Here is a 15,169-nt window from a genome sequence, read left to right as displayed (position 1 = left end):
CCTCACTGGCCATGGCTTTGGAGTCGAAGGGAAGGAAGGGAGGGAGCAGGGAAGGGAGGCAGGCTCTTGGGAAGAGTCTGCCGGCCTCCTCCTCCTCTGTGTTCCGCCTCTATGGCGGACACAGCACTGGGGCTTCCAAAAGCCCTGCTGCTGTGTCCAACATAGAGTCGTCTCGCCTCTATGTTGGACATAGTGCTGGGGCGGCAGGGCGGCTTTTGCCTGCTTGCCTCACCAGCCATAAACCTCACCACACGTCACTGCTATTTAGACCCTTTTCTCACAGAAAAGAAAACACAGGGGGCCACAAAACCCGGGTGGGCATGGTAAATCCAGCATCACTTCCACCCAGTCACATGACTACCCAGGACTACCCCTCAGCCATGCCTACCCAGGTTTTATGGCTCCTGGTGTTTCTGTCTCTGTCTCTCTTTCTCTCTCTCTCCCTCCCTCCCTCTCCCCCCCTCAGAGTTTAAGACTATTCTTTGTAGGCGATAAGGGAGTACTCAATGGAAATATTCCAAGGAGCAATTGAAAGTTGCAACTGGCAAAACACTTTCCAATTGTCCCTCGGAATGTTTCCAGTTTTATTCAAAATAGAAGTCAGAGCTGTTTTACTTCAAAAGGGGTCTTGCAACCTTGTGCTTATATCTCCAAAAAAACTGTCAGACACTGAGCAGAGGTGGGTAGTATGGGAAAAAGAGTTATACGTGGTGCATTGGGCACTCTACACGTGGAGACATTTCTTAGAGGGTGGAACCCTTTTCAAAGTACGGACAGACCATAAGAACCTGGAAACTTTAAAACCACCCTAAAAATTGTCTCTGAAGTAATTCTGCTGGACCCAATACTTTAACTGATTCAACTTCATTCTGCAGTATCTTCCAGGGGGCAAAGTGAAGCAATGCAGCATGAAGCATTTAGATGGCAGACCTGACACCAGAGGCTTAGGATTTGCTCACAATCACTCTGAACCAGCCTTTTCTCCTTCCCATTAATGGGATTTAATGGCTTCTAGGTAAATAGTCAATCCCAATGTTGGAACCATGATCACTACCTGATCTTCAAGTCTTCCATAGATTTTCCTCATACTGCAGAAGGGCATAATCTGGATGTTGGATTCCTACTCCTCAAACTCTCCTCAGTTAGCTGCCCCTTTTCACATTTCTCCCTAGACAGCTGTATCAGCAGCTTCCTGTTACTGATCAGCCAAAGGATTACTAAAGTTCAGAGAAGTAATTCATCCATCTCCTGGCTTCAGATCAGTTTCTGGCAGCATGCTAAAGAGGAAGGAAGGGTGAGGGAAATGGTGACCTCAAGCAGATTGCTTCTTGAAATTGTTAATCTAACATTGCATACCATCCTCCAATAGCCAACAAGAGTAGAAATCAGTGAACTCTGGGTCATAGTTCTCCTAAATATCAAGGTTCAATTAATGAAACTTGGTCAGCTTGACAACTGCCAGCTGGAGATCAACAGAATCTCCTCCAGAAAATGACAGTCAGTTTCCTCTTGGAGTTTGTGAGTATACTGCCTGTTGCGGGTTAAACCTCAGGTCCCCACCCAGTCCCCACTTGGAAAGCTAACCCGAACTCTCAACTTTGATGGAAATATGCAAGAATTGTTTCTTAGGCAACAGGGCTGAAATATTTTTTAAGTTTTAAAAAACAAGATGCTATTCAAAAATGGCTCAGGCAGATGCCTCCCTGATTCATTGGGGTGGAGGTAGGGAATAAATCTGCTCCCTCATCCATTCGATGAACTTTCAGCCATTTGAAGATCTCTGTACAATTTTCTATAGGTTAAACAGCCAAGAGCCACAAACCTCTTAAGGCTTGGTTTCCAGATCTATCACCATTACAATATCCTTCCTTTGAATTCACTGTCATGGGACCAGTTAGGATCCAACTAGGAGTGAAATTCTAGCTTCTTATGGTCCCTACTCTGTGTCTTTCTGAATGTTTCCCAAATTAGTCTGTTATTTTTAGCAAAAAGCTATTTTTACCTTCAATTTGGAATATATTAGAACTCCCAGATGCTTTTCTCATATGCTACTCCTACATCATATATGTCTGCCTTTTTTCCTTTCCCTGGTACAGGACTGTCTTTCTTTTTGTAAAACTTTATCCTATTCAAGAATGTCTACAACCTTCTGAATTTACTTTCTTGTCTAAAGTGGCAGCTTTACATTAATTGTAGTCTTTCTAAGTGTTCCCATAAACTCCTCATCCAACTCCTTGATAAAAATGTTGATCTCTGTTATTCTGTATTAAAGATGTTCATATTTGGCACAGATTGTATTACTGTGTTTCCCTGAAAATAAGACAGGGTCTTGTTTTCTGTTGACCCAAGAAATAAACACTTGGCCTTATTTTTGGGGAGGTCTTATTATATTTGAGGTGCAGGAAGCAGCAAGCATGGTCACTTCATGGCTGTTGCTGTGTTGTAGTATTTTGGGGGAGGGCTTATTTTCAGGGAAACAGGGTGTCCATGATTGAGACACTGAATCCTATATAGTTCAGTAAAAAAATATTTCATTCTCTGACCTACCTGGACTGGTTTCTAGCTTCATATTTCACTATTTGTATTCTTTTTTTGTAGTAATTCTGTATCTTCTGCCCATTACTTTTTATCCTGCAATCAAATGCTTTGGAGAATAGGTTGACTCATTCTCCTCTGTAACGGCCACTCAAATACTGAAAGACTGCTAATGAGATCAGACCTAGGTCTTCTCCTTCTTAGCCTAGATATACCTAGTTGTCTCAATTGTTCATCATATGGTTTAGCCCCCAGATCCTTTATCATCTTTGTTGTTGTTCTCTGCATTCTCAACATTTTTTTGTATTATGATGACCAGAATTGGATGCAGTATTCCAAGTAAAGTATCACTAGTGCAGTAGAAAGCAGTAGTATCACATCATGTGATCTTGAAACAATCTCTCTGTTGATGTAGCCTAGGACTGCATTGGCGTTTTCAGCAATTGCAACTGTCCAGCTAGAGAGTCCAAAAAGAGAATTCCTGGACATTGTGCTTCCCCAAAGTAAAAGTTTATTAATACACTACATTGGCCCAGAAGAAGTGAAAGCAACTCTGGTTTTCCCACACATAATCCCATATAGTTAAACTTGCTTTTTCCCTTTGGCTATACCTCATTGCGTTGTCCAATTAAATCCACTTCTTTTGTTATGGGAACAGTCCAAATCGTTCAAGCACCTGTGTTGTATGGCCTTGGAGAATTGCAGCAGGGTCTCACAATCTGCAGCCAGTTTTGGCATTTCATTCCTTCCCCGACATGCCCAGTGTCCTTCTGGATCTTGAGCCTATCTTCTATTGACTGTTGGATATTCCCTCCAACCTGGTGTTATCTGCAAATTTGATGAGTTCTCATTCTATTCCCTCATCTTGATCAATTATGAAAATGTTGAAGAGTACTAAGCCCAAGACAGAACCTTAAAGTAGCCGGCTGCACCTTTCTCTTTATGTAGATGTAGTTCCATTGAGTATTGCATATTGACTGTGATCTGGTGATTATGCTCTCTATCCCACATTGTTCTATATTACCAAGAAATAGACTGTGTACTTCTTTGTTAAATGCCTTACTGAAGTCTAAGTAAACTATGTCCTCAGCATTACACTAATTTAATCACTTTATCAAAGAATGCAATAAAGTTTGTCTGGGCATGATCTGTTTTGATGAACACATGTTGGCTTCCAATAATAGCTTTGCTTGTTTCTAAATGTTCACAGATCTATTCCTTGATTATCTTCTACAGGATCTTCCCAGGCAATGATGTCAGCAAGCTCTAGCTGACAAGCTTGTAGTTTCCTGTGTCCCATTGTAAAAGATGGGAATTTGCTGCCTGGGGCCTTCCAGGCCTCTAGGAGTTCTCAGTGATTCCTGAGCATGGCTCTTTAAATTTTTTTGTGTCCTGGAGTATAACTAATCTGGCCCAAGGACCTGAATTCATCTCACTAAGCTCCCTCTGGTGCTTTGTTGCCTAGCCAATGTAGCCTGTTGTGTATGCACATGCATGGTTGGAAGTTTTCACTCCAGTCCGTACTGGGTGTGGGAGAATACTTTGAATCTATTGACTAATGGCTGACAGCCTTCTATAAAGAGCGCTACCAGCCTGCAGCCTATATAGAAACAGAACAAACAAAAAAAAGCAAGAAGACAACACAAAAAGGAGAGAAAAAGAAGAATGATTGATGAAATAAACCAGGGGAAAGAGTATTTTAAAAGAAGTTAAACAGAAACTGGAATAAAAGAAGAATTTGGGAGAGAAATAGAGGTAAGAGTAGATAATTTGAAACTTAGAATTTAGAATTTAATAACATTTATATGGTGCCCAATCCCGCAGGACTCTGGCTGGCTTACAATACAGAAATAAAATCAAAAATAAAATACAGGGAAAAAGAAAAGATAGATTTAAAAACAATACACCATACACTCCATTCTAAATGGGGCTGGACCGTATTTTGGGGTCAACAGCCCCAGGCCTGCCAGAACAGCCAGGTTTTAGTGGCTTTCCGGAAGGCCGAGAGAGTGGGAAGGGTCCGGATCTCTGCAGGTAGATCGTTCCATAGGGCTGGAGCAGCTACAGAGAAAGCCCTCCCCCGAGTAGTCGCCAACCGGCATTGCCCAGTCAACGGTACCCGAAGGAGGCCCAGCCTGTGAGATCTTATGGGTCGTTGGGAGGTATGTGGCAGGAGGCGGTCCTGCAGATATCCAGGTCCCAAGCCATGTAGGGCTTTAAAGGTAATAACCAGCACCTTGAAGCATGTTTAGAGACCGATGGGAAGCCAGTGCAGCTCGCGGAGGATAGGTGTAACATGGGTGTATCTAGGTACACCCAGTATCGCTCGCGCAGCCGCATTCTGGACCAATTGTAGTCTCCGAACACTCTTCAGGGGCAGCCCCATGTAAAGCGCATTGCAGTAATCAAGCCTAGAGGTGATGAGAGCATGAGTGACCATTTGAAGTGCCTCCCGGTCCAGGTAGGGCCGCAACTGGTGCACCAGGCGAACCTGGGCAAAAGCCCCCCTGGTCACAGCCGACAGGTGGTATTCTAATGTCAGCTGCAAATCCAGGAGGACACCCAAGTTGCGGACCCTCTCTGAGGGGTGAAGCATTTCACCCCCCAGGCTGAGAGATGGAATATCTGGTCCGTCCTTGGGGGGCAACATCAATAGCCACTCGGTCTTGTCTGGATTGAGTGCCAACTTGTTTACTCCCATCCAGACCCTGACAGCCTCCAGGCACTGACACATCACTTCTACCGCTTCGCTGAGTTGGCACGGGGCAGACAGATACAACTGGGTATCGTCTGCATATTGGTGGTATTTGATCCCGTGCTGGCGAATGATCTCACCCAGCGGCTTCATGTAGATGTTAAATAGGAGGGGGGACAGGACCGAGCCCTGAGGCACCCCATACTTTAGGGGCCTAGGGGTCGACCTCTGTCCTCCAACCAACACCGACTGTGACCTATCCGAGAGGTAAGAGGAGAACCACCATAGAACAGTGCCTCCCACTCCCACCTCTTCCAATCGTTGCAGAAGGATACCATGGTTGATCGTATCGAAGGCCGCTGAGAGGTCAAGAAGCACCAGGATAGAGGAATGTCCTCTATCCCTGGCCCGCCAGAGATCATCGGTCAGCGTGACCAAAGCAGTTTCGGTGGAGTAACCAGGCCTGAAACCCGACTGAAAGGGATCTAGATAATCTGCTTCATCTTAGACAATGGGAGAGAAGGAGAACTATTTAAGAGGATTGGCCGAGCAGTGCAAGCAGACAGAGAAGATCCAAGAGAGGAATATGAGAGACAAGCTAAGAAGTGGAAAATTAAAGCTTTAAATCGGATGAGAGATGAAGGATAAACAAGGGGAATATTTCTTAAAAGTAACAGTGAGATCAGTTAAAATAGGGCTGGAAATTAGAGAAAGGAGGATTGTAATATTTTTCAGATGAATTAATAATAAGGGAATCTAGGCTTTTAATGATGAAAATTTTGAATATGTCTGAATAAAAGGGTGATGGCTATAAAAATAACAAAATATTGAATAAGCAAAAGTTTGGAGATTATAACAATATAAATATGTGTATTATTAGTATAACTATGTAAATTTGTTAAAATATAACAAATGATTATCAACATTTTATGTGTAGTAAAAAGAATGATATATAGAATGATTGGCATAAAAATTGAACAAGATAATAATGAAAGATGATAATTTAACAAAATATGCAATTGTTGTTGTTGTTATTATTATTATTATTATTATTATTATTATTATTATTAGAATTATATAACTTGTCAAATATAACTAAGATGAATATTGTTTTATTTGTTTTTGGGGTCAATTTCCAACAAAAAATATTTTCTCACTCAGATCACACTCCATTCACTTTCTATGCACCAGCACAGTCTTGGGTATTCAGGCTGTCTTTGGCTTCATGGCGATTATTTTTGGTTGCCCCTGCTCTTTATCTTTAGATGAGGGGCCTTTCTGAGTCAGGGAGGAGAGATGTGACTCTCCTCAACCTGCAGGGCAGTCCCCCTTTACTTCACCACTCCTCCAGAGTGGCTATGTTTCTATTTGAGCCCTCCAACAGAGAGAGCTCAGAATGGGACTGCGGGTGTCAGTCATGGTCCTTGCTTCTGAAGGCACCAGAAGTACAACCGGAAGTCCAAAAGGGGATATTTTTTAAATATAGCAGTGGCATAACTAAAAATAAGAAAGGGGAACAATGGAAGATTACAATTCAATGTAAATCTGTGTATTACTTTTAGAATTATATGTCTGTTAAACATAACAAATGTGATTATTGGTATTCTATCTGTAGTAAAAGGAGTGATATCAAGAATATGGAGATTGGCATAAAATATGGAGAATATGGAGATTGACATATACCAATATATGGAATAATTAAGGAAAGATTATAATTCAACAGAATATGTGTATTACTACTAAAAGTCTATAAGATTCTTAATTGTGTTAAAGATGAAGAATATTGTTTTATTTGTACTAAAACTTTTTAAAAAGAGATTTCAGAAAGTTGGACTTAAAGTAAAGAAGGAGAAGTGCAAAATAGCAGTTGCACAGATCAATCTCCTCAGATACTTAATTGATGCATCCGGATTACACCCCCCAAAAGAGAAAATACAGGCAATTCATGAAGCGCCAACCCCTAGGAACAAGATGGAGCTCCAAGCATTCTTGGGCCTCCTTAACTTTTTACAGCTTATTTTTGCAGCATAAAGCATCCATCGCAGAACAGCTTCACCGACTGTTGGATCAGAAGGCAGTGTGGTCATGGGGGCACAAGCAGCAGTATTCAACAGAGTAAAAAAACTAATTTCCTTCGACAGTGTCCTCAATACGAGAACTTGCCACTAGTTTTAACATGCGATGCATCGCTGTTCGGGGTTGGAACAGTTCTCAGCCATCGTTTTCCGGATGGATGGGAGACAACAATAGTGTTTTTCTCAAGAACTCTACCATCAGCAGAGCGGAATTAAAGCCAACTATACAAAGAAGCATTGACTACAGTCGCCGTGGTCAAGAGGTTCCATAAATACATACATAGATGACCAATTGAATTGGTGACTGACCACAAGCCGCTATTAGGACTAATTGCCGTGGACCATCAAACACCACCCAGTTCTATCTCCTTGGATGATGCAATGGACTGTGTTTCTGATGTCCTATGGCTACCAGTTCACACACCGACCCAGCAAGTCGCTGAGCCATGCCGATGCTCTCAGCCGATGCCCACTCCCCATCGCTGTAGAAGACCCAGCCCGCACATCAGCAGTGCTGGTGATTGAGACCTTGTCATCCAGCCCCATTACAGCAGCTGAGGTCGCCCACCATTCAAACAAGGACAGGACACTCAAACAGGTGTGGAGGGGATGGTCCAAGGAACCAATGAGCACAGAATTCAAGCCGTTTTATACCAGGCAACATGAATTGTCCATTGCCAACTCATAAAGCATTTGCATGTCTGTTATCGAGTTGCCATTGTGAAGAAAGGGAAGATCATATTCCACACATACCTTCAGCTAGAGTTGGATCTCTGATTACTACAGCAGGCTTGTGAGGCATACACCTCATTGGAGAATGTGTTTTGTGACACACACTGAGGGGAGGGGAGAAACAGGGACAAAGTTCAGCCGTAACTTAAGTGAGGTCAAATCTGACTGCAATGGGGTATTGCCAAAATGGTGTTCCTAATAAATGACTGGATTTTTTTTGGAAACTTGACTCGAGGATCATGAATTAATTAAGGCATCTTTTGGAAACCTGACAGCCATCTAGCAGGGCTGCTTACTCTGGGGAAACTGCATAGTGATTTCCATTAAACTAAGGCAATCCATCCTGGAATCATTGCATGATGGCCATACCAGAATCATGAAAATGAAGGCGCTGGCCCGCAGCTATGTATGGTGGCCCAACATGGACAATGCTATTGCCGAATGGGTTGCGTTGTGCCAAGAGTCAAGGCCAGCACCCCCAGCAGCACCAACATCGGAATGGGAAACACCCAAGACACTGTGGTCCAGGGTGTAGCATTTAGAGTCCCGAGGCTGAAGATGAAAAGAATGTAATCCGCTCACGGATAGCTGAATCAACCAAAGTTTATTAGCATCCAGAATTAACATGAGACTCAACAGCAAAATTATTAATCATGAAACATCATTCTTATAGTGTTTTCAGCTTCTTTGAGCTCTACCTACTTTACGTGTTATATCATTATTGGCTAACAAGTCTCCAAGGCACAATAATTGGTTAGTCCTTACATCATTAGTGTCCGTGAGAACGTGCATGTTCTCACACACCGAATGAATCAAGTGTTATCAAATGAGTGAATGAAATGTTGCAGGTTATACTTTGTATCATCCCATGCCCTTGATGCCTGGGAACACTGCAAGCAAAGAATAGCTGACAGGCAAATATTTTCTGCAGATTGCTGCAGTTTTTGCTTACACGTGTAACCTCAGTTCCAAGGACCATTCAAATGATTCACTGTAAAAACCCTACACCAGGGTCCATCTCTATTTTGTGGGACCATTCCATGGGTAGACCTTCCTCATAGTAGTTGATGCCTACTCAAAAAGGCTCGAGGTGACCCTGAGGTCACCCAAGCACCTACTGTTCCCGCCAACTCTTTAAGAATGAGAGAAACCCCAAGTCGATGCACAACTGCCGCCAACCTCCATACATGGAAGACTATGCCTGTAGCATAAGAACTGCAGACTGACAGCTTCTGCTAGGTGGGGAGGGGTATTGTGTATGTGCATGCGTGGTTGGAAGGTTTCACTCTGGTCTGTTCTGGGCATGGGAAAATACTTTGAATCTATTGGCTAATGGCTGACAGCCCTCTTTAAAGAGCGCTGCCAGCCTTTGCCTTTGCCTTTTGCTAGTATGTTGCTGTTATAGAGTTAATAAACATAACTTATTACATCTGCTGGCTTCGGCTCCATTCTTCACCCAAGATCTAACACAGCTGTTCCCTTCTTCTTCCAAGTGCAGAATGTGACCAGCCAGGGGTCCATTTCCTTCTTGGATGAGGCAGGTGTCAGGGTTCCAAGTAATACATCCCAGTTCAATAAGAGCTCCAAGGCAAGCAAGTTCTTCAAAGAACATTTTATTAGGATATATCAAATTGGCATATTCCTGGTGGAAAACTGGTACTAAGTTGGCACCGGTTTTTCCCCCAATTAAAAGTAAAACGTTATCACTTCCCCCAGAATCTCAGTCACATGGTCCAATCAGCATACAGCCCAGTTGTTAGATGACCTTAGGCTCCAATTTTATTTTGACTACAACAACCCAGCTAATCTCTAAACCCCCACCCTGGCCCCTTCAGTCCCCTGTCCTTACTACTTTCTATAGAGGGATGATCAAGAGCATCCTGTCAGATTGCATTACTGTCTGGTTTGGAAGCATTACTGTTTCAGACAGGAAGGAGGTGCAGAGAGTGGTAAGTATGGCTTCTTCTAGCCAGGACATAGCATATAGGCAATGCTTGTGTTCTCTGCAAATGGCTCTGCCTAAGCTGTGGAAAAATATTTTAGCTGGAGGACATCCTGATTGCCTTCTCTTGGTAGATGAGGCTGTTGATCTGAAGACTTGTCCCTGGGTCTCTTGCTTTCACTAGATCCTCTGCTGTACCCACTGTACACCTGTGGAGCTTCCTTCTCTGTTGCTTCAATAATGGATTATGAAAGGGGACTTCTAGATGACCTAGACCAGGATGTTGTCTTTCAGATGCAGTACCGGCAGCTGTTCCAAATGGTGATTGTATTAGGAATGAGTGGTACCCTCCTTATTGGCTTCCAGGTCTCTGTGATCACCTATCCATCCCAGGTAAGTGACGAAGCTTTTGCAATTCAGTATCTGCAATCCCAAAGCACAATATGGCCTCAAGGGAGTTAGAAAGGGCTCCATTAGGAGACAAGGTGTTCAATTTAGGCAGCTGAATACACAAATCCTGGCGTAGACAGCTTTCTAGCCACTCTTCTTTCTTCTTGGTGTCCTTCTCCAGCTGCACCCTGCTGCCGGAGTCATTCAACTGTTGCCTCTGCTGGGCCAAAGATCACTTCTCATGTCAGCACAATATATGCCACCCATCAGTCATCAGATCAGGGAGGCCTAGAGGTGACATCACATCATGCTTCCATGCATGCTTTCACATGACTTCTACCTGGGGCAGAGGGTAGAAACTTCTTTGTTTTTTATACAATTAATATCCTCCTGTGTGGTAGAAAGTTTGAACCCCATAGAATAACAGCTGGCCAGTCACCACTCTGATGAGTCCTAGCAACTGGTGACAGGATGCCTTCTTGTGGGCCAATGGGATTGAATTGTTGCTAGAATCTTCTCTCTTCATGGGCATTCAATGAGTCAGAGATACTGAAGGATTGGTGACACAAAACCCACGACAAATGTATTTGGTAACAGAACAATAGGTTCTGAGATGAGGCAGCCATATTTCTTCCCTACAGGTAATCTACAGGTAGTCCTTTACCTACAACCATTCAGTCAGCAAATGTTAGGGTTCCCCAATCCTCCCTATCTGTCTCTACTGCACCCACTGTGGCAGGCACTTGCCTAACTGTGGCAGGTGCCTGTGGGGAATCTGACAGGAAGCTGGGAGTTTCAGCTTCCTGACAGATTCCCCACAGACTTTCATGGTAGAAAGCCAGCAGGAAGTTGCTGTGGAAAGGAGATAACAATGGCTGCTGAGACTGCAGAGACTGCTGTCATTAAGGAATGCAGTTATACTTTATTGCTAATTGCTAATTGGTTTATATACTAATTGCTTAGCAACCAAAATTCTGATCCAAATTGTTGTTTTAAGTCGAGGACTACCTGTAGTGACAACAATATATTTGTGACTCTTATAGCCAGGAAATATAATAAAGCAAGTGTTGATGGAGTTTGGAATTCTCTTTATGGAGATGATATTTTACCCTAGTTATGTGTGCACTTTTTCCACTTTGTTAGATAGTAGCAACTGTTATAATGGTTTCCACCAAGGACCTCTGTTCCGGTGGGAACAGAGATTCAATCTCATTGGTCAAAGAGTCTGACAGCTCCCTATAAAAGGGCTGCTGTCAGACTGATCCTTCACTGGATTGTACATACTTGTTCTGTTACAATAAAGAGCTGTTGTTGCCTAAGCCTGAGTGTGCCTTTCCATTACCTGATCTAACACTGGCAACAAAGGTGGGATTGGAAGGCAACTAGGTGAACCAAAAAGAGCGTAGCAATCCATCAAGTAAATCCAGCCCAGAACTCAGTGCGGCTTCGAGCAACCATTTTTGAGTGGCAAACTCAAAACGCCCTCAGAACACAAAATGGCCATGTACACCCCACTGACTCTATACCACCCAGTCGGCGAGCACTGGGAATCACATATGCTGAGGTTCGACTGCTTCCTCGAAGCCAACAACCTCATGGGCCTTTCTGAAGGCTGCAAGAAGAACATGTTCCTGGGTTACTGTGGACGGGAAGTGTTTGAAACATCCAAAGATCTATCTGAGCCAACGCCACTCCAATTAGTCGCTTGGTCAGTGCTCCAACAGATGCTGAGGACACATTACGCTCCCAAGCCGTCTAAGCACGTCCGCCGGCACGAATTTAATATTCACAATCAGAAGGAAGGTGAATCGATCAACAAGTACGTTGTGGCATTAAGAAAGGCTGCAGAGTACTGCGAGTTCAGAGACCTAGACAAATTCATAGTAGACAATCATATGCGGTGTGTGGGACATTAATTTACAGAGGAGATTACTTGCCAAATCTAATCTCACTCTACAAATTGCTTTGGACGAGGCCTGGGCATCCGAATCTGCCATTAAGTCTACAGAAACTTTGCAGCGCCAAAACTCTCCACAAGATGCACGAAAGAGTGCACATGTACATCATGAGGATACAGAGGCCGAGGGCTCAGAAAGTGAAGATGACAGCTTCTGCATGCGTAGTAGCTGCACCAAGCCAGCACGCAAATTCGAACAGCATTTCCTGCCTTGCGCAAGCTGTGGAGGAGACCATGCCAGATCATTTTGCCATTTCCGTGATGCCATATGCCAGCATTGTGAGAGAAAGGGGCACATCGCCAAGGTTTGCAGAAGCGAGCATCCCACAATGACCTGGAAGCCCAAAAGCTGACCTAACCACCAGCAGAGGCCCAACCAAGGGGCATGGCAGCCACCACCAAGGCACTCAGAGGGCGACACCAGAGTCACCTACCACACCTCAATCTACACAAGGCGGCCAAAAAAGCTGAAGGTCACAGTCCTCATTGAGGGCTCTCCATGCGTGATGGAGATTGACACAGGGTCATCACTGACTACACTCAAGCAGGCTATCCCTAGCCTGAAGAAGCAGCATCTATGCGCCCCTGACATCCACCTTCGCGATTACCAGGGGAACCGAGTCTCCATCATGGGCCAGGGCACCTTCTGGGTGCAATTCAAAAACTTCAGCAGCCAGCTTCCAGTGTCAGTGGTCAGCTGTGACCTGCAGAGCCTCCTGGGGCTTGACTGGTTCAAAGCCCTGGGCCTAGAAGTGACCAGTATCAATGCCTTGAAAGACGAGAGCGCTGAAGAATTCTTTAAGGAGTTCTAGGATGTCTTCGGCACCAGTCTAGGTAAGTATGTGGGGACCCCAATCTCTTTTAATTTGGACCCCAACATACCCCCATCAGTCTAAAACCCAGGAGAGTACCTTTTGCTCTCCACCCTAAAATTGATCTGGAAATTGACACGCTCATAGGCCAGGGAATCCTAGAGCTGGTTGATCACGCACACTGGGAGACCCCTATAGTGACACCTGTCAAATCTGACGGGTCTGTCCGCATCTGCGCAGACTACAAGCGCACAACCAATAAAGCGTTACAACATTGTAAGCACCCATTGTACAGTATTTATTACATTCCTTAGGCCCCGGCAAAGTATTCGCTAAATTAGATATGGCACAGGCATACCAACAATTGCCTGTAGATGGCGCTACAGCAGAGGCCCAAACCATTGTGATGCACAAGGGTTCATTCAAATGTAACTGCTTGCAATTTGGAGTTAGTATCAACCCTGGACTGTTCCAAAGTATCATGGAACGGCTTTTGCAGGGGATTCCAGGAGTCGTCCCCTATTTTGACAACATCTTGGTATCGGCTGCAAATGAGGCGCAACTTTTCAAACGTTTAAGAACTATTTTGACGAGAATTAGAGACAAAGGCCTCCGTCTCAAAAACGAAAAATGCCAACTTAACGTGCCAAGGGTTGAATTCTTAGGGTACCTCATCGTCGACTCTTGGACTCACCCGACCACTAAAAAAATTAAAGCAATCCAGGACACCCCTACACCTCGCAATCAGACCGAGCTGCAGGCATTCCTCGGGCTCCTTAATTTCTGCAGCATCTTTCTTAGACAGAAAGCCGCTGTTGCTGAGCCCTTACATTGTCTACTGGCAAAGAACACAAAGTGGTCCTGGGGCAGAGCCGAAGCCACCATATTTGCTGCAGTAAAGAGACTATTGTCAGCAGACATGTTCCTGGTTCAGTACAGCCAGACCCTGCCACTTGTTTTAACTTGTGACGCTTCCCTGTTTGGCGTCAGAGCCGTCCTCAGCCACTGCATGCTCAATGGATCCGAGGCACCCATAGCTTATTACTCAAGGACCTTGTCCGCTGCTGAGCGGAACTACAGCCAGTTGGCCATGAGGCATTGGCTGCAGTGGCCGGTGTAAAAAGGTTCCATGAGTACCTTTACGGCCGTGATTTTGAACTCATCATGGACTACAAACCGCTACTGGGCTTGTTGGTTGAGGACCGACCTACTGTGTCATTATCGCCGCAAATGACTAGATGGACTATTTTCCTCATGGCCTACATCTATCTCCTTGTCCATCGATCTGGCTCAACCTTGGGGCATGCCTACACTTTGAGTAGCTGCCCTCTGTCAGAACTACTTACAGACCCTACCCCTGAGATGCCAGTCCTTCTTATTGACTGCTTAGAGACTGGTCCTGTCTGGTCTAATGACGTTGCCCACCACTTTGCAAGAGATTCCACGATCAATCATGTTTTCAATTGGGTGTAGAGGGGGTGGCCCAAGGGGCCTGTTGGGTCTGATTTCAAAATGTATTATTGTAAAAAACATGAATTGTCTGTTATTAATGACTGTTTGCTGTGGGAGAACCGGGTCGTTGTTCCACCCAAACTGTGCATTGCAGTATTAGAGGCTTTACATGTAGGGCATCCTGGAATTGTCAGGATGCTAGGAGTTATGTGTGGTGGCCTAACATGGACAGGGAGATTGAAGAATGGGTGGCTACCTGCACACCGTGCCAGGAGTCCAGACCAGGTCTCCCAGAGGCAACCGCTAAGGAGTGGGAGCGACCTCAAGCACCATGGTCTAGGGTGCACATAGACTTTGCTGGCCCAGTTCATGGCCAGACATTCTTAGTAGTTGTGGACGCCTACTGGAAATGGCTAGAGGTAGTCCTCATGACCTCCACTACGGCAGAGGCGGTCATCAAGGTACTATGGAGACTTTTCTCCACACACGGCCTGACAGATGTCCTGATCTCTGACAACGAGCCCCAATTCATGGCCATGCAATTCAAGACCTACTTAGCAGCGCAGGGAATCAGACATG

The 15,169-nt window shown here is 44.6% G+C and overlaps 2 protein-coding genes across 4 annotated transcripts in view; both read left to right on the top strand.

The window, feature by feature from the left end:
- The first annotated feature begins 1,429 nt into the window (after positions 1-1,429).
- The window catches only part of LOC106548562 (solute carrier family 2, facilitated glucose transporter member 11), a 55,780-nt gene continuing 42,040 nt past the window's right edge, over positions 1,430-15,169 (top strand). For 2 of the 3 annotated variants that reach the window (XM_087705957.1, XM_087705955.1), the window contains exons 1-2: positions 1,446-1,518; positions 10,259-10,372. In XM_087705957.1, the coding sequence (XP_087562083.1) occupies positions 1,492-1,518; positions 10,259-10,372 (141 nt within the window). In that variant the 5' untranslated portion in view covers positions 1,446-1,491. Of the gene's footprint in view, positions 1,519-10,258; positions 10,373-15,169 lie in introns of all 3 variants that reach the window. The other variant, XM_087705956.1, reaches the window with a different exon arrangement.
- On the top strand, positions 11,801-12,679 carry LOC148048911 (uncharacterized). Its single transcript, XM_087705933.1, is given in 2 exon segments — positions 11,801-12,257; positions 12,259-12,679. Coding segments are annotated over 2 exon segments (813 nt in total). The 5' UTR covers positions 11,801-11,865.

Source organism: Thamnophis sirtalis, unplaced genomic scaffold (assembly GCF_051295495.1).
Source record: "Thamnophis sirtalis isolate CommonGarterSnake01/CBP01778 unplaced genomic scaffold, rThaSir2_p1.2 scaffold_2, whole genome shotgun sequence".
In the NCBI taxonomy this organism is placed as follows: Eukaryota; Metazoa; Chordata; class Lepidosauria; order Squamata; family Natricidae; genus Thamnophis; species Thamnophis sirtalis.
Note: the sequence above shows the minus strand (reverse complement) of the source record. Positions and strands in the feature narration are given on the sequence as shown.